The sequence below is a fragment of the Malus sylvestris genome, chromosome 5 (assembly GCF_916048215.2).
Source record: "Malus sylvestris chromosome 5, drMalSylv7.2, whole genome shotgun sequence".
Classification (NCBI taxonomy): Eukaryota; Viridiplantae; Streptophyta; class Magnoliopsida; order Rosales; family Rosaceae; genus Malus; species Malus sylvestris.
This window is the reverse complement of record NC_062264.1, coordinates 17,933,085-17,951,555: the sequence shown is the minus strand read 5'-3', so window position 1 is coordinate 17,951,555 and position 18,471 is coordinate 17,933,085. Positions and strand designations below refer to the sequence as shown.

The following is an 18,471-nucleotide window of genomic DNA, read 5'->3' as shown; positions in this document are numbered from 1 at the left end:
CATTAAAGCTAATCCAACGGTCAAGAGGGTATCCCCATATTTTTTTAAAAATGGGGATCCCTCTTGTTAAAAGGCATATGTGTGTGTGTGTATATATAAATATAATTTTATCATAAATTACAAAATAGAATGACATATATATTATGAAGTATTATAACATAATGAAAACATGGGGAACAAGCTTATAATGTGTGTTCATTTAAGTATTTAACAAATTTTTTACAATTTATTGAAAAAAATAAAATGCAAAATGAAAGTTATTTATTTTCAGTCTAATTGAGTCGTGACCTAGATAGATTTGGGTAGGCTAAGCGGGTGCCTAGGCGGTTTAGGCGGCCGCTCCAGCAGGTCTAGCACTATTTCTTAATTTTCAAATGCCTAAGTATTAATCAGGATAATAACCAGCCGCCGAGTGCCAACAGAAATTTTTAGAACAGTGCCAATAACAATTCTATATTAGGAATAGTACAGTTTATTAAAATAAGTCAAATCTCTTAGGTCGGTTTGGTGGGCTGGCTTAATTAATTTGAATTTGAGTCTCAACCCGTGTTTGATGATGCAATTTGTATCACGGACAGGATTTGAGTGCTGGATTCAAATCCAAAATAGGACGGGCTACGTAACCCGATCTGAACCACAGGTTACGAATCCAACATTCTTCTGCTAAGGCATCTCCTCTCCTATCTTCAGAGATTCATCTAATCTCAACAATTCTGCAACGAACTGTGAGTGGCGTGGCGTCGTGGGTGGGTTGCGGGTCATGAGCAGTGTGATGGGTTGCAAGGGGCGAGGAGGGTACGAGCAGCATTGTTGGGTGGGTGGGTCGTCGTCGAGATGTCGCGGATCTGATGTGCAGGTTTGAGGGCATCATGAGCAGGTTGCGAGCGGAGACTTGGATGGGTTGTCGCGAGTAGGATCCACGCTGGTGTGTCTTCACGAAAGGCATCGTGAACGGGTCGGGCTTCGTCGTGGGGTCATGAGCGGAGGAGTGGGTTCGATCTGGTCTTTCTGGTTTTTTGGGATTCATCTGTTACACGTTTTCTCTAACCTAAAAAAGATTTCACATTTTGAATCCCATCCTTCCTAGTCAATTTGAGAGTCTACACCAAACAGCAGATGAGTAGCCATCCAATCCAATCCTAGCCTAACCAGTTTGAAATATCAACTCCTCTCCGGACCAGTCCATCAAACATGCCCTTAAGTTTAGAATTATTTATTATCAATAATTATCTCTTTCATAATAAGATTTAGGCTAAATATCCAAAATGATCTCTAAGATTTGCATAATCAATAGAAATGATTCCTGAAATTCAAAATCAATAGAAATGGTTCCTGAGATTGTCCACCATCCATGATTTTTGTCATTCCGTAAAAAACTCTTTGGGTAATTTTCAAAACTTCGTAACTCAATAAATTCTTAACCAAATTCGACCCATAGTTTATCAAAATGAAGTTAGGAAAGTGTAGAACAAGATTATACCTATTTGGAAGACCAATGGTTGTGCAAATCTAAGGTACCATTTTGGATATTTAGCCTAAGATTTATTATCAAAATTAAATTTCTTTCTAATTATTATTATTATTATTTTGGTCAATTCTTGTTCATCTTCTTGCTTTAAGCCCATTTATTGATTTTATTTTTAATTTTTATAATCAACCATTATCACAGGTATTTATCTTCCTACATGACAAATTTGTTTTTATAATCAACATGTGTCACAAAAATTAATATGTCTTGCTTGTATGTGCATTATATTTTTGTACATTTTAGTTAGGTTTAATATCTCACTTATAGGTATAATCTACATTCATATATTTGTTACTTTGAGTTATGGTCGTATGTTTTGTAGATGGATTTGTGTTAGTATATTAGTTTTTTTGTTAGAAGATATTAAGTCGATTTATTGAAATTAGAAGATGCATGAAATCAAAAGATTTTTATTTATCTTTAATATTTTAAAAAATATATATAAACTAAGTATAAAAGAAATAAAAGTGGAGAAAAGATAATACACTAGACTTAACCTTATAACTATGTTGATTTTTTTGACCCATATCTAAATGCCCGTAAAATAATATAGTCATTTTCAACTAGTAGAAAAAACTATTTGCTTGATGAATCAAATCTCATCGCACAAGTAGTACTTGTGCGACGAATACAACAAACGGTCATGCAAAAACAGCTTCCAAAAAAAAAAAAGAAGTAAAAGAACATGTGCATTAATTCCAACAATGTGGAAATGTCTAGGAACTCTACTAGAATAACTTGTTGGAAACGTCTAGACTCTTAAAACCATTTTCTGAGATGTCAAATTTTGAAGCTGCTATCAAATTTGACAACAACCTCTGTCCTCTTGTCTCCCTTGGTGCGAATTCGCAACAAGTCTTAGGATATTTCAAAAGAGATAGCTTATCTTAGGAAATACCTTGGTAACATCAACAACTCGATGATAGTGTGAAAGATCAAGATAATGACTTGCTCAAGTGAAGCATGGTGTGGAAGCTAGAAGATTATCAGTTTACATAAGTGAGAATGGATTTGCATGGTTGCACGACATTCTTTGCTGGATAATCTGGGCTTTCCTAGGGTGATAGTAAGGCCTCTGATGGCTGGGATGTTTGATGGAAAGCTATGGAAATTACTAAGATTGCATGGATGGTGATACTTGGGGGTTGGAGTATGCTTTTGGGCTAAGTGGAATTCTCTGGGCTTATTTCTTGGGTGGTTCTCTCTTCTCATGTTTCTTCTATCTCTCTTGGTGTTACTTTAATCTTCCTCCTCTTGCCTAATAGCTTCTCTCCCTCCTTATGTAAGTGAAGGCTTTTTCTCTAAGTTTCAAGGGAATATCCTTTTGTGGCTTGGTCTTCCCTTCCTTTCTCCCTAGCTATCCTATTATTCCCCTTTCGGTGTAAAGTAGTTGCACTGTTGAGGCCCACATATTGCTTCTTCTCAAGACGCGACTTTCTTAGGGCGGCCTTCCGCAGGCGCTAATTTCGATAGCGTGCTCATGGCTTTTACGTGTTGGCTGTCTGTGCAAGCTGGGAAAAATAAGTATTAAATGCATGACTTGCTGGGCTTAACACGCATTTAATGCAAGAATCTAGTTTAATCCTCACTAAGGGGATTGGCTTGCCAGGGAAAGGGATAAACAAGGCTAGTTCTCTCTCAATGTTGCCTACGTGAAATACACAAGGTATGGGCTTGGATCTTTGAGCTCCCAAGCAGCCTGAAGTTTCCATGACCCCGATTCCATGTAGGCCTGATAACCTTTCATAACCATCCACGCCACAATCCACTTGGCAAGTCCTGAACATGTGACTTGGGCTTAGCATAAATTATGACTAAGGAAACATGGCGTGATGAATAGGCATGAGCATGACGTGAATATCTGACTTAAACATCGTGGCATGGCATGTTTGTAAATATATTGCTCGTCCATCTCGTGCCTTGGCATGTATTTGGGCTTAAATGTATGCTTTGCATGACAATTGGGCCTTGAGACTTGGTTGGGTTGGTGTGTGATAGTTTTGGGCCCCAACATTAGCCCCCTTGATTATTTGGGCTATGAGATACCTTGAGTGGGCTAAATAATCAACCCCAGGCCCAAGGGATTTCTTTCCTTTTTTTTTATTATTTTATTATTTTATTATTTTTTATTTTTTTTATAGAACGTGGGCTTCCTGATGGGACTCCTCTTCTTCCTGTGTGGCAGCAGATAAATCCTTGTCATTGTGCTCCCTTGATTCCTATGTACATCCATTCATATAGAGAAACTCTGGGTATTCCCTCGCCTCCACTTGGTAACCGTTACAAACTGCTCTTCTCCCTATGACAAATATTTAATTCATCCTTGCTATTCCTTTCCTCCTTTAACTCTCATTCCTTCTTTAAAATTTTCGTAATTGCTTTCTCTCCAAATTCTTCTCTGCCTTCTACGCTGGGTTGTGTTCTCTTGTTCGTGCTTTGCGACAAGGCTTTGCTTAGGTAAGGAAATTCTTCCCTTGACCTTCTTTTGAATTTTCTTCTCCTTTTTATCTTCTCTGTTTGCCATGGTGATGAAATTAGGCATGCATCTCTCCTTTTTGATTATGTGTTTCCAAGATTTTAGGTTTTCAGCATGGATGCACAAAGGGTGTGGGTATTTCCTTTAGGAAATCGAACTCCACTCTTTGGGTAGTCTTGCTGCTGTGAAATCATGTGCATTTGTCCTCTACGATTTATCTCTTGCTTTCTATGTATATTGTGCAATTGTCATTTAGCTTAGCTTTTTTGCATGTTGGTGCGTGCTTAAGCGAGATCTAATGATCAATTGCATTGATCTGCTTGGCACGATTAGCTTGACTGCATATAACCTGTTTTTGCATGGGTACACGCATATCACACTTTCCCTGGCTAGATTTTTTAGGGCCTTGATAGCATGGCATGTGTAAGGAAAGATGCATGTGTTTTGCGTGATAGCATGTAGGGAAAATAGTCTCATGTCAAAGTCTTAGACTTTTGCATGAAAGAGTTTGAATTTTATACACGTACTTTTTTGCTTTCTTGGGGCGTGTTTGCTTGCTTTCCCAAGATTTGTTTGCTTGTTTTCCAGGGTAGATTCCTTGTTGCATTTTGCCTTGTATGTTTGCACATTTCTTCTTGCATGTTGCACTGGCTTGTAATATATATGGTTTAGCTTTTCATAGGTGCATTATGGCTACAGAATCACTATCACCAAAGTGTCTAACTGTCGTTGATGGGTCATTCACACTGAGGATCGTCTTCGACGAGGCAGGCCGCCACCTTCTCTTGGTTCTCAGAGCAAGGCTTTCAAAGATGAATAGCTTTCCTTAGATTCAGTCCCTCTTATTTATCCCAGGTGTATTTCTCAGTGCTGAATCGCGAATGGGTTGTTTCCCGTCGTGCCAATCCACTTCGAGTTCTCCTGCGGTGAGGTAAATGGTTGGGCAGACTGGGTGGATACTGAGCTTTGTTTTGCCAACCAATGCATGACCTTGACAAAGGCCAAGGTTTTGGACGTTGTCTTTATGACTAAGAAACAAATTGTTCATCTTGAGCCCAAACTTAGAAGGTGGAGTACATAGACCCATACCTTCATTTGTGCTTGGGGAGAGTTTACCCCCATCTTGGAGGATGTTGCTAACATTATGCATCTTCCAATTGTGGGTAACTTGGGTCCTTTCCCCTATGTTATTCCTTCTGCTGACAACAACACTTTTGATGTTTTAAAGAGAGGTGCTCCTACTTCTTCAAGCAAGGTTTTTTGCTTCAACAAATGGATCAAACACTTTGGCAGAAGAAATAAGAGCCGAACTATAGGTTCAAGGCCATGTTGTGTTTGTGGCTAGGCCATTTTGTCTTCTATGATAGAAAGTATACCTTCAGTCTCAAAGTGATTTCTTGGGCCATGGCGATCACATATGACCACGTGGTTCCATTGGCTTCGTTGTTTCGTAGACTTATCTACCTTTCCGGCGCAGCAAAGAGCCGCTATGTTATTGACTCCTCCTCTTATTTGCTTGAGAAGTTCTTATTGGCTTATCATTGGTTTGGGAAGATTTCGGCGAAGAAGCAGGACTTCTTGGAGCTTTTAAATGACGCGAACAACTTTATTTTCCGTCCATATGTGTCAGTCCTTGAAGGTTTTACCTTTGTGATGTTTTTCACTGATGTTGTCTGTGGTGAAGATACAAGTGTGATGTCAATTCCTCTTTCCCAAAATCTGGATTTCCCTTCGCTTACCGAAAAATCATTGGCTTTACTGGCTCCTTCAATTCCCTTCCAGGGGGAGGATAGCAAAGAAATGAATGTTGTTTACTCTCCTTTCTGGGTGCGACGCTAACTGGGTTTTGACCAAGATGTGCCAATGTCTTTCCCTACTGAAGTTAAGGCCTCTTTCAATAATTTATTTTGTAGTTTTGTGTATGCGCCTCCAGAATGTTTTCTCCCTTTCCAGGGTATTGCTAGCCGGACCCGGGTAGGTGACATCTCTAATGGCTATGCTGTTTATTAGTTAAAGTGTTTCTCTACCATCGCCAAGTCTTTCCTTAGTGCTTTAGATGTTGTGCCTCAGATGATGCAGTGAAACACTTCAAGCCTCGAGTGGTAAAGGACAGTCCTCCCAGCAGTAAGCCTGATGCTTCCCCCACCCCCAAAGAAATTGAAGAGTGAAAGTTCCTTGGGAAGGCCAAAGCTTGGTAATTGGTCTCATCCCCCTGTTTCTTGCTTCCATTGCTTTGTGGTTGTATGCTAATTATAACTTTTGTTACAACCAAGACTCCTGCCAAGGAAGTAGCTCCTTCTAGCTCTGCTCATAGGACAAGGAGTGCCCAATCATCTGCCTTTTCGGACACTTCCAAGCCTCATGATTTCGCTGATATTACTAAGGCAAGTGAGGAAGAGCGGAGCGTTGGGGAAACTGACAGCAATGAGGTAGCTGGAGAAGGCTTGGCTGATGAGGAAACCAACAATACAGATGCTGAGTCTGACCTTGGGAGTGGGGGACATCCTTAGGCTTTCATAGGGAAGGGTGAAAACAGTGGCAGAGAACTAAGCAGCAAGGATAGCAGCAAGGCAACATAGGATGTTGATCTCAATGAAGTTGACGGGTTTTTGAATGATGACGTTCAGGTGGAAGTGGAAGATACAGAGGTATGTCTCCTTGTTCTTCGTTGATATTGGCCCTTGCGTGAATTTGCTATTGTCAGTTTTCCTTTATAAGTATGTGAATTTTTTATTTATTTTTTGCCTAAGCTTGCATGTGCACGTAGGAAGTAATTAAACTTCACTTAGCATATATTCTTCGCATTTTTGCATGCTCATGTATAAGCATGTTGATCTGTTGGAATTCTGCCTTGGACACCTTCTGTGGGCTAGGCTACTTTGTGCCTCTACTTGTTGATATGTTTCCTTACTTGTGCATATTTTCTTTTTTTTCCCTACAGGTGAATGTTGGTGTTGTAGAGGCTACAGTAGGTGTTGAAGCCCTTAGTGGCGTTACTCTCGAGCTTACAGAGAATGTTGTGATGGGTAGTGATTTTCAGCCAACAGAAGTCGTACCTCATCTAGAGGTTTTTTCCCTCTAGGAGCATGTTTCGGTGGACGAGTGGGCATTGTGGCACGAGGCCCTTAGGAAGCTCAAGTATAGTATTGCCAATAGAGCTAGGGTGCTAAGTTTCGATTGAGGAACTGATTCCTTCTGGTGAGGCTTTCTCTTCCTGGGTCGACTTTACGGGAATGAAGGTTCTGGATTAGCTGAGACGTTGGGCAGGTTCTTTAAGCGCTCTGGTGATGCAAATTTGAGCTTGATATGTTATCTCCCTTTATGCGTGGGATGATCTTTGAAGAACTTAGGATTATGCTTTACGGTATAGAGCATACTTCCCCATTAGAACTCACTTAGCACATGCTACTAGGTTGACGAGATATAATTAGTGACGTAGTTGCTTTGGGGGTGCTAGTGGGTTCTCTAGTTGAGAGGCTGGGAGAGTTGTGTGATACCATGTTTAGACTCTAGCTTGGAAAGAAGAAAAGTGTCCTCGATCAATTCGTTAAAGTCAACAAACTGAAGCGTGCTTTCGAACTGCAGAGTAAAGAATTAGAGGCCAAGAAGATCAAGTTGAAAAGGTTGGTTCGTGGGAGTTCCAAGGAAATAACAGCTTGTCTTCAACTTACGGCAGATCAATTGCATGCTGATACCTTTAGCAATTCCTCCGAAAGGTGGTGTTCAAAGCTTAACTCCCCACTTTCCCTCAACTGCATGCTTTGCATGGCTATTTGCATTTTTCTAACCATCGGCTTATTTTTATTGGTAGAGCATGAACCTTGAGATGTTGAAGTAGCGGGCCATGAAGAAAGTCATTTTTCTCACTTCACTTTTACTTTTATTTGTAATTTCCATTTGGACAGCTAGCTTATTACTTTTCGAACAATAGCCATGGGGCTGCTTTGCTTTATATTTTGCTTATTTACCTTTGACTTTGGATGTTGATGTTGATTTTATCATAATGCTTGTGATCTCTTTTTTTTTTCTTGCCATGATATTGGCTTTTTCTTGCATGAGAATTTGCTGGGTAGACTTCTATTTAGATGCAGGAGAGCTTTATCAGCATCAGTCTTTGGTTCCAGGTCATATTCAAGTTAGTCAAAAAGGGATTTGAACTTCGGGTTTTCCTAGAGAACCTGACCTGCAATATGCCCTTGCCCTTAGGAAAGGTAACGTTCAACTACGTCGCCTTCCATGTTGGGAAGGTTGTACAAAGTCACAGCCGTCATTTCATTTGCAAAACAGTTGCTCTTCCAAGGTTTCCTTGTTGTATTCTTCTCGCATATCAATGGTGAAGACTTCGTCACTTAGGCTTGGGGAAAAATCCATAAGATTTGCATGCTCATCTCCCTATCCTTCAACTTGAGGCCATAGAGTATCATAGCTCGACGACTTAGAGTTTTTGCACCAGTAAGCCTTCTCCATGTTCCTGGAAAGTTCCCAAATGGCTTTTGGTGGCTTGGGGTCCTTGATCAAAGGGTGGTAGGCATTGTCATCTCTGGAGTATATGATGACAACTGCCATCTCTTTTCCTTTGCGTTTTGGCAAAGGGCAAACGTCTATAGTTTACGTCGTGCATGGCAGCTCTAGTGTTCCTTTGTGGATTTTTGCATGGAGAATTTTTTGCAACGTTTGGCATACAATAGAGGGATGTCTCATATACTGATGGTAGCGACGATACCTGGGATCTTTTTTATCTTCCCTAGAAAGGGTTTTATAGGCTGGGGTAGCTTGATGGCCCCATTTACAAGTATGGTATTGAGGATGGCTTGGAATTCTTCATCGCTGCATGATAGAGGAAGATAGGTTTCCCTATCGCTCTCACTTTCCTTCCTTTTCTGTAGGTTATAGTTAATTCTGTCATCCACAGCTAGGGCATGATGAGCTTCCTTCTTATCAGTTTTCCAGGATATCCTCGTGGAATGCTTGATCGACAAGTTAGTCTTCCTCACTACCTCTTAGAGCCTCGAGAACTAGCTAATACCAATCTTTTCCAAATACACCCTGTAGTCAGCTACAATGTTGCTGATGCAGATTTCCACAAGAACTTTCTGGTTCTTCTCGTCATAGCAGTTAAGGGCGAGGTCCCGAACATGTTTTACAAAATTCACCATATCTTCCCCGTGTTTTTGGCGTGTATTGTTAAGCTGAGTTGTCGTGACCTTTTCCTTATGCTAGAAGTTTGTTTTTACACAACTTTTCTGCCAACCCTTCCCAGGTCCAGATGGAACCTGGTAGGAGGGTGGTGTACCAAGTATAGGCATGATTAGTTAGGCTTTTCGAGAACTCCCTAAGATATAGGTTGTAGTCTCCGACATAAGAACCAAAAACGTTAATGAAACAACTTATATGTTCCTTAGGGCTACCCTTCATCCCATCAAAGGGAATAAGGTTAGGAGTCTTGTATCCCTTAAGATATCGCATGTGGAGGATAATGGTTGGATATAGTGGCTCAGGAACATATTTCCAATTCTCTTAACTCCTGTGCAGCTCTTTTTCGAGCATGGTTATGACGTTTTCTTGGGTAAAAAATGATGGTGTTTTCTTATGACCCTTGCCAGCAGTAGTAGCTGACTTCTCCTGAGATGCCTTTTCGCTGGGTATGTAGTCTTTGTCACTGGCTTTCTTATTTGTTTTCTGGATTGAGTTCTTCAATTCCTTCACAGATACAACAATTTTTTTTTGGGCTTCACTTAAGGCATAAATGGTTGCGATGATGTCCAACATGTCATATTCATCCAGGTTTTCCTAGTTTTCAAGGTGCTAGCCTTCATATTGAGACTCGTTGCGAAAAACAGCTTGTTTGCGTTTGAGGCATTGCCACTTCTGGTAGTGTTTATTCTAGATCTGGGAGATATTGGATGAAGATTATGACTTGTCCCCAGCAGAGTCGTCAATTTATGTTGGAGGACTTATAGGTTAAGGTGGACTTGTGCTTTGAGAACGTCCTCTTGTCTCCCTTGGTGCGAATTCGCAACGAGTCCCAGGATATTTCAAAAGAGATAGCGTGTCTTAGGAAATACTTTGGTAACATCAACAGCTCAAAGATAATGATTTGCTCAAGTGAAGCGTGGTATGGAAGCTAGAAGATTATCAGTTTACATGAGAAAGAAGGGATTTGCATGGTTGCATGACATACTTTGCTGGATAATATGGGCTTTCCAAAGGTGATAGTGAGGCCTTTAATGGCTGGGATGTTTGATGGAAAGCTATGGAAATTACTAAGGTTGCATAGATGGTGATGCTTAGGGCTTGAAGTATACTTCTAGGCTAACTGGAACTCTCTAGGCTTATTTCTTGAGTGGTTCTCTCTTCCCGTGTTTCTCCTATCTCTCTCTGTGTTACTCTAATATTCATTTTCCTGCCTAGTGGCTTCTTTCCCTCATTATGTAAGTGAAAGCTTCTTCAATAAGTTTCAAGGAAATATCCCTTTGTGGCTTGGTTTTCCCTTCATTTCTCCATAGCTATCCTATTATCCCCCTTTTGGTGTAAGGTAGCTGCAATGTTGAGACTTGCATATTGCTTCTTCCCAAGATGCGGCTTTCCCAAAGCGGCCTTCCGTATGAACTAATATGGTAGCATGCTTCATAACTTTTGCTTGTTGGCTGTTTGTGCAGGTTGGGAAGGGAAAGTCAGCATTAAATGTCTGACTTGTTGGGCTTAACATGCATTTAATGCAAGAATCTAGTTTAATCATAACTAAAGGGATTAGCTTGCTAGGGAAAGGATATGGGCTTGGATCTTTGGGCTTCCAAGCAACCCAAAGTCTTCCATGACCCTAATTCCACGTAGGCCTGATAACAGTTCGTAACCATCCACACCACAATCTACTTGGCAAGCCTTGAATATGTGACTTGGGCTTAGCATGAATTGTGGCTAAGGAAGCATGGCATGATGAATAGGCATGAGCATGGTGTGAATATCCGACTTAAACACCGTGATATGGCATGTTTGTAAATATATTCCTTGTCCATCTTGTGCCTTGGCATGTGTTTGGGTTTGAATGTAGGCTTTGCATGACAATTGGGCCTTAAGACTTGGTTGGGTTGGTGTGCGACATTTTTGGCCCCCAATAGACTCTTAATGTTAAAGTTCTCTTGGGTCGCTGATTTATTTATCTAATATAAGGCTAGACATAGTTCATGCAGTCAGTTTGGTATCTTAATCATGAGTAATTATCATTTTGCTAAAGTGAAAAGAATACTAAAATGTGTGCACGGAACCAAAAGATATGGCATCAAGTATACACAAAAGAAAGAAAGCTTTTTAGTTGGGTTCACGGACATTGATTGGGCTGGTCCAATTAATGATAGAAAAAGCACATCTAGGCATGCTTTTGATTCAAAAGTTAGACCCCATACATCAGTGTGTACCATTTCAAATGGTGTACTCGACTTGGACATGGAAGAACCAAAAGGAAGTCTAGCAAATTTGGAAAAATGACAGGTATCACACTTAAAGGATGGGTGACAAAACATGGGAAATCATTTTGACAAAACAACTTCAGATGGATGAGCTAGTCTTTGATGCCAAAGTTGTTGCTCCTGAGGTTTACTTGAATTTGCTTGTAGAGCTTTAGGTAGATGGGACTTCTTGCAAAAATAATACAGGCCATTTAGAAAAAAAAAAAACCTTCACCAATCATCTTCTTGGTGATACAATCCTAAAATATCACATTAGTTAGTGAGAAAATGGCAGTGCATTTTAGAGTGGAAGTGAGTTGCCCTATGGAAAGTAATTTGAAAGGAAAGGATGGAACATATAGAGCACTAGACTCGATGTTTTTTGACATCAAATTTATTTTTCCTCTACCCATCACCGAGACACTTTTTCCATTTGCAACTGATGCTTGAGAAGGTTTTGAAAAAGGATGAAAATCATGCAGATTTGAGACTTTATTTGTCAAGTGATCAGTGGCACCTAAGTCAATTATCCAACAATCAAGTTCAATACTAGTTTGAAGTGCAATGGAGAAAGAGTTTAAGATACCTGCAACTTTATCAGGATGAACATGATCATGGTCAGCAAGGAACCGAGCAAACTGGCCAAAAAGTGTTGTGTGATTGTCACTCTCGACCTTAGGAGTTGGTACAAGCTCTCCATATCCTTTGCTTTGAAGATACGCTGCAAATTCATTGATAAGAGACAAGGGGTTTTCAGTGAAGTCTACTGAACCATGGTTGAGCGAGCTCAAGGCATGGTTTGTAGTATGTTGTGCTTTGTAGGGGTTGTTTATGATGCTCGGGGAGTGAATGGCCTAACATTCTTATTGAACTTAGGTTTCAGCTCTGGATGTAGTTCCCAACACTTTTCTTCCATATGCCCTGTAACATTGCAGTACTTGCACTTTAGGTGTGGATTCCTTCCCTTGTATGCCTTGTTGTCAGTTTGCATGTAGTTCACAACATACCCTCGAGTCTCAGGCAGTTTGTGGCTTGACCCTTGGTTCATCACCTTTCTTCTTGCTTCTTCACGTTGCACAATAGCACAAACATTTTGAAACGTTGGCAACTCCATACTCATTAGAATGTGGCTTCTGAGATCTTCATACTCGGAGCTTAAGCTTCCTAGCAATTGATATATCTTATCTTCCTTAGCACGTTTGAGAAGAATAGATGGATCAGTGGTATGAGGAAGATATACATCCAGCTCATTCCACATGGTTTTAAGGCTACCAAGGTGTTGAACAAAGGTCTTTCTTTCTTGTTAGATGCTTGCAATATCCTTCTTTAACTGGAACACATGAGCATAATTATTCTGGTTCCCATACATGTCCTTCACATATTTCCATAAATCTTATGAGGATTCTGAGTAACTAAAGATCTCAGCCACATGCTTCTCCATGTTGTTGAGTAACAGGGACATGACCAATTGGTCTTTGGATAACCATGCTTCGTATGCTTGGGTAGAAGGCTCAGGTGCTTCAACTCCTTCATTGATGAACCCTAGCTTTCCTTTTCCACCGAGAGTAAGAGACACTACTCTAGACCATGGGAGATAGTTGAATTCATTCAACAAAACAGAGCAGAAACGCTTATTTGTATTTATCTCAGTATCTGGAACAAAAGAGGGAGAACTTTGTGAGTTTTCTCCTCTAAGGTTTACTTAGCTTTCTTCAGCCATAACTGGAGCTTGAAGATGAACAATAGCGGAAAAAAAGGGCAGAGAGGTCAAAGATGACACTGCTCTGATACCATGTTCAAGTTTGGTGTAAGTTTTCTTGTATATTTCATAAGTATTGAATGTACAAGGATACACATATATATAAGAAAAAAGAACCAACTATCCTTAGACTTAACCCTAGAGACCGGCCATACTCCCGAATTGAAGGAGATTACACCAAATACTAGTGACTTGCCATACTCCTTAATTGGAGGAAACCAGCACAAGTAAGGAGTGATTCACACTTTTCTGTCAAGGAAAACACAGCAGCCCATGCTGCAACTAGGCAGCCAAAGTTGACAAAGAAATTCCATGATTTTCGATTACAAAATCTACATAATCTGTCTAAAGTTAGTTAATAACTCTCAATAAAATGTCAAAACTCCACTGATTTCAACAAACGTGCTAGTATCTAATGATTCATATGACTCATATACCCGTCCATATGCACCCTTTTCCACACACAGAGAGAGAGAGAGAGAGAGAGAGAGAGAGAGAGAGAGAGAGAGAGATCTTCACCTGCCAAAAAGAGTGGGAAAACTATAGTGTTTTGTATAGGTTCGAATCCACTAACACAAATGCTAAGCATATGGAGGCGTTTCCATCATGAAATTTAGACTGCAGCACATTATCCATCACATCAACACCTATAAAATACCAAGCGATCACCATTGTCTTTTAGTCACCACTTGCCACCTTCGTCTGATCTCTCAATCTCAAAAACACGCTTCTGTCGAATGGGAAATTTCATTTTACTAAACATTGAACATCTGTTTCATGCCTTCTTCATCATCCTAATTCCTTGTTTCTTTGATGGTGTAATTTGCACAGACTCAGAAAGCTCATCAATCTTACCTCCTTTAATCCCCCTTCCCCCATTACCTCCTTTAGTCCCCCTTCCCCCGTTACCTCCATTAATCCCCCAACTTCTGAACTTCGCAGACCAAAGACTAGCTCTTGTTTACCCTATAATCATGACCTTTAGGAACATGATCATTTCTGACCCATTAGGCATCACTCAAACCTGGGTTGGCTCCGACATATGCAACTACAAGGGTTTCTACTGTGATAACCCTCCAGACAATAAAAGCGCCACTACACTTGCATCCATAGATTTCAATGGCTTCCAGCTCAGTGCTCCCACTCTTGACGGCTTCATCGATCAACTTCCTGACCTAGCACTTTTTCATGCTAACTCCAATAATTTCTCAGGTAGTACAACATTTTTTTCAATATTTTCTTGTTGTAGATTTCACTCAAAATTTTGTATGATCTCTTGAGATTGATATTTTTCGTATTTTTCAGACTCAATATTTCTGTTATCATTTATTTGATTACCGTGATCAGGTATCGTTTCTCCAAAAATTGCAAATCTCCAATACCTCTATGAGCTTGACATAAGCAACAACAACTTCTCTGGCCCTTTTCCTACTGCTGTTCTCACCATGAATAGTCTATCATTCTTGGACATCCGCTACAATTCCTTCACTGGGTCCGTACCACCCCAAATTTTCAAGCAAACCCTAGACGTCCTTTTCATTAATAACAACAATTTCATACAAAAACTCCCGGACAACCTTGGAGCTACACGAGCCCTTTATCTCACTTTAGCCAACAACAGATTCACCGGCCCAATCCCAAAAAGCATCGGCAGCGCTTCATCATCGTTGAAAGAAGTACTATTATTGAACAATTTGATCACAGGTTGCATCCCTTATGAACTAGGGTTTTTAAGAGATGCAACACTTTTTGATGCCGGAAACAACCGATTGACCGGCCCGCTACCCTGTTCATTGGGATGCTTGGACAAGATGGAGGAACTTAATTTTGCCGGAAACTTACTGTACGGAAAGGTGCCGGAGGTGGTGTGCGAACTAGGAAATTTGGTCAATTTATCGCTGTCCAACAACTATTTCACGTCGGTCGGGCCTATTTGTAGGCAGCTGATAAAAAATGGGGTTCTTGACTTGAGGAAGAACTGTATTCAGCATCTTGCTGATCAAAGATCAGTGGAGGAGTGTGCCTTGTTTTTCGTGAACCCTAGAAGTTGCCCGGACCCGTCGACGTTTAGTTTACTGCCTTGTAAGGTTCCACCAAAATCGAAGGGGCATTTGGTGTCTGATAATGCTGCTTTTTCGAAGCATAGATTGTGACTTGTGAGGATTTGGTATTGGCTTATAGCTATATGGTTAAGGACTCAAGCATATATCGATGCAAATATTTATATAGTACCAAGAAATAGGGATGCAAGTTTTGTATCATAATTATTGTCAGTCGTATGGTATATGATTAAACACACGATATACCAAGTTTGGTCAGTATGAGTAAAAAGCTACCTTGGAGCTCTAGTCCAACATACCAAGTTTCTAGCTCAGTCTATTTTGTTATGGGGTGTGCTATCTACACACCCTATTTTACTTTTCACACACCCCTTGATAATTTCTGTCCGTTGATTTTCTTCAATTCATCCGATCCAACGGTCGAAAATTTAAAAAGTGTGTGAGAAGTAAAATGGGGTATGTAGATATCACACTCCTTTTGTTATCCTACCTCTGTCACACTATTATGACCACATTTTTATAAATGTGAGACCTATTTTGTGTAAGTCAATTCTACATAAAGTCTACATGTTAACAAAAAATGTGACTGAAATCTACTACGGTTTTTTTTTTGAACAAACGGTATTATCTACACTAAGGGGGTGAGGTAGTTGGTTAAGCTGTACAATGGGCTAGCAATGTGGTTCAAATTTGCCTTTGGCGAGAATCGAACCTAAGACCTCTTACTTTCAAATGAAGAGAAATACCCACTAGACTAATATCTATTACATTAAATGAACGTGGAATAAAAGATTTTGTTATTGTGAATTAATTTCTTCTCATGTATGAGTTGTGGCCGGTATTATGAAGTTTGAACTTCAAATCAGGGTTTAAGATTATTAAATGTTAGTGCACCACTAGATTATTAAGAAAAAAAGTAAGACAAAGAAGAACAAAGCATAGTGCTCCACTTGCCTAACTGAAATGGATAGAGCATGAGAAGTTAAGTCATGACCACCTAAAAAGAATGTGATTGAGCACCCAGTGCAAAAAGAAAAAGTGCATTCCATATAATAAATCTGCAGACTTATTATTCTGTCTTTGAGGTATAGTAGTATTGAGAATGAATTTCATATTGATGGGAGAAGGGATCTTGCATGGGTTTATAAAAGGTTGGACTACATGCCATATTGTCAATTGGTTTTATGGTGGAACCTTAACTTTCTTCATGGTATCAGAACAGGTTGTCAAATACCACATTGATGAGAATAGGAACCTTGCATGGGCTTATAAGAAGTTGTGCTACTTCTCATATTGCTAATTGGTTTTATGGTGGAACCTTAACTTCTTCAAAGTAGGTTGTTCCAACTATTGCTAAGCACATGTTTGAACATATATTTTAAGGAAAACTAATGATAAGGGCTTGAAAACTTTGAATATTAACCAAAAACCATGTACTAACTTTATTTAATGGTTAGGACAAAGTCCAATACTAAACCAGCCCAATTAAAATGACCTAAGCAATGAATTTTCTATTTTGCCCCTGACTGCAAGTTAATGTCCATTTACCATCCATAACCTCAAATCTCCTTCAATCTTAGCAATTCCAATTCCAACTCTGAACAGAAAAAGCAAAAGATTCAAAATCCAAATCCAAATCGTTCAATCCAAACGGGACGAATAAGATAATTTTCAAGAAAGATTGAATAATCCATATTATTTGATACCTTCTTGATGAATTGGTGGGTGGGGTCTTGGAGTCCAAGACAGAGCGTCTTCTGTGTTTAAAATCTCTCTCCGCTGTATCGTCGACCACCCGGCTTGCAATTAGAAGGCTCTCTTCGTCCCAATCGGCCACCGCGGCCATGGATTTGAATCTAGGGTTGAATATAATAGCATTGCCAATGGTGCCTCTGATTTCGACTTCAACTGGGTTTGATTCTCTTTGCTGGTTTTTATCGGACTTTGTTGTGGCTCTTCTTTCCTCGCCAGTTTTCGTTTTCCGTTTTCAAAAAATACATAACGTATTAAATGTCTTTTGTAAATTCGCAGGATGAATAAGTCTAGCAAGCTTAGAGGCGAGACCTACACAAAACGTGGCAACATTTGTTCAATGATGTTGCTAGTTAATTGACACGTTTTCATGCATGTGTCGATTTCCTTAGATGATTATGCTGGCATATTGTTAACACAAATACCTTCACAAGCCTAGTCATTTACCCTACATTTATCGACATATTTACTTGGCTGCTAAGTACTTGGCTACTAAGCCTTAGTAGGTTTGTAGCCGACCTCCACATCTATAAATAGCGATCACCACTTCTCAAATTTTCATCTCTCTTCCTACCCGTCAATCACAATGCAGGCATATGTTGTAGTAGTTGCATACATAATATTAGTATTATATCTATATAGAGATATTAAAAAACAAAAGAAAAGAGTGCAAACGTACACGACGTTAGTTGTGATCAATTTCGTAGAGCTTGGAACTTAGATTGGAACAGAAAGGTAGGCTCTAGCTTCGGCGTTAGTTCTGAAACTGACACTACATTATTTCTTAAACTAATCATTGAACACGAGCTTGTCACTTTCTTAAATTGTACACTAGTATTATCACTATTGTTAAAACTGAACACATGTATTATACTATTTCTAAAATTAAACATTGACTATTTCTGAAAAATGAACACTAGTACTACACTATTTCTTAAATCGACTAATTCTGAAATTGAATACGGATATTATTTCTGAAACTGAACGCGGTTCCTATTTCTGAAATTGACACGAGTACTACACTATTTCTTAAACGACTATTTCTTAAACTGAATAAGGTACTATTTCTAAAACTGAACTCGATTACTATTTCTGAAACTGAACACAATATTACACTATTTCGTAAATTGACTATTTCTGAAACTAAACACGGATTGACGTGCGCCTTGCACGCTCATAAGCTTGTGGTTCCTAATTTCCTAATGGGTATTGTAACAGGAGCTGGAATCATGGTAATGAGATACACTCAAATGCTTGATAAGCTTCCTCTTCTCTTTCCCATCATGTATATCCTTCTTGGTAGTATCACAGTTCAATTTAAGAAATAGTCAATATTTAATTTAAGAAATAGTCAAAATTCAATTTACGAAATAGTCAATATTCAATTTATGAAATAGTGATAGTACCAGTGTTCAATTTAAGAAATAATGATAATACACGTGTTCAATTCT

At 39.5% G+C, this 18,471-nt stretch overlaps 1 protein-coding gene across 1 annotated transcript; it reads left to right on the top strand.

Annotated features, from left to right (window-relative positions):
* The first annotated feature begins 13,793 nt into the window (after nt 1-13,793).
* LOC126620636 (uncharacterized protein At4g06744-like) lies at nt 13,794-15,685 on the top strand. The gene is made up of 2 exons (XM_050288851.1): nt 13,794-14,420; nt 14,556-15,685. The coding sequence occupies exons 1-2, from the start codon at nt 13,946-13,948 to the stop codon at nt 15,359-15,361; spliced, it is 1,281 nt and encodes a 426-aa protein (XP_050144808.1). The 5' UTR covers nt 13,794-13,945; the 3' UTR covers nt 15,362-15,685.
* The last annotated feature ends 2,786 nt before the right edge of the window (nt 15,686-18,471 follow it).

What these genes read in the sequence shown, in the direction of transcription:
- LOC126620636 (XM_050288851.1), top strand. Translation starts at nt 13,946, where the DNA reads ATGGGAAATTTCATTTTACTAAACATTGAACATCTGTTTCATGCCTTC. An exon ending in TAACTCCAATAATTTCTCAG is followed by an intron (nt 14,421 to 14,555) that starts GTAGTACAACAT and finishes TACCGTGATCAG; the next exon opens with GTATCGTTTCTCCAAAAATT.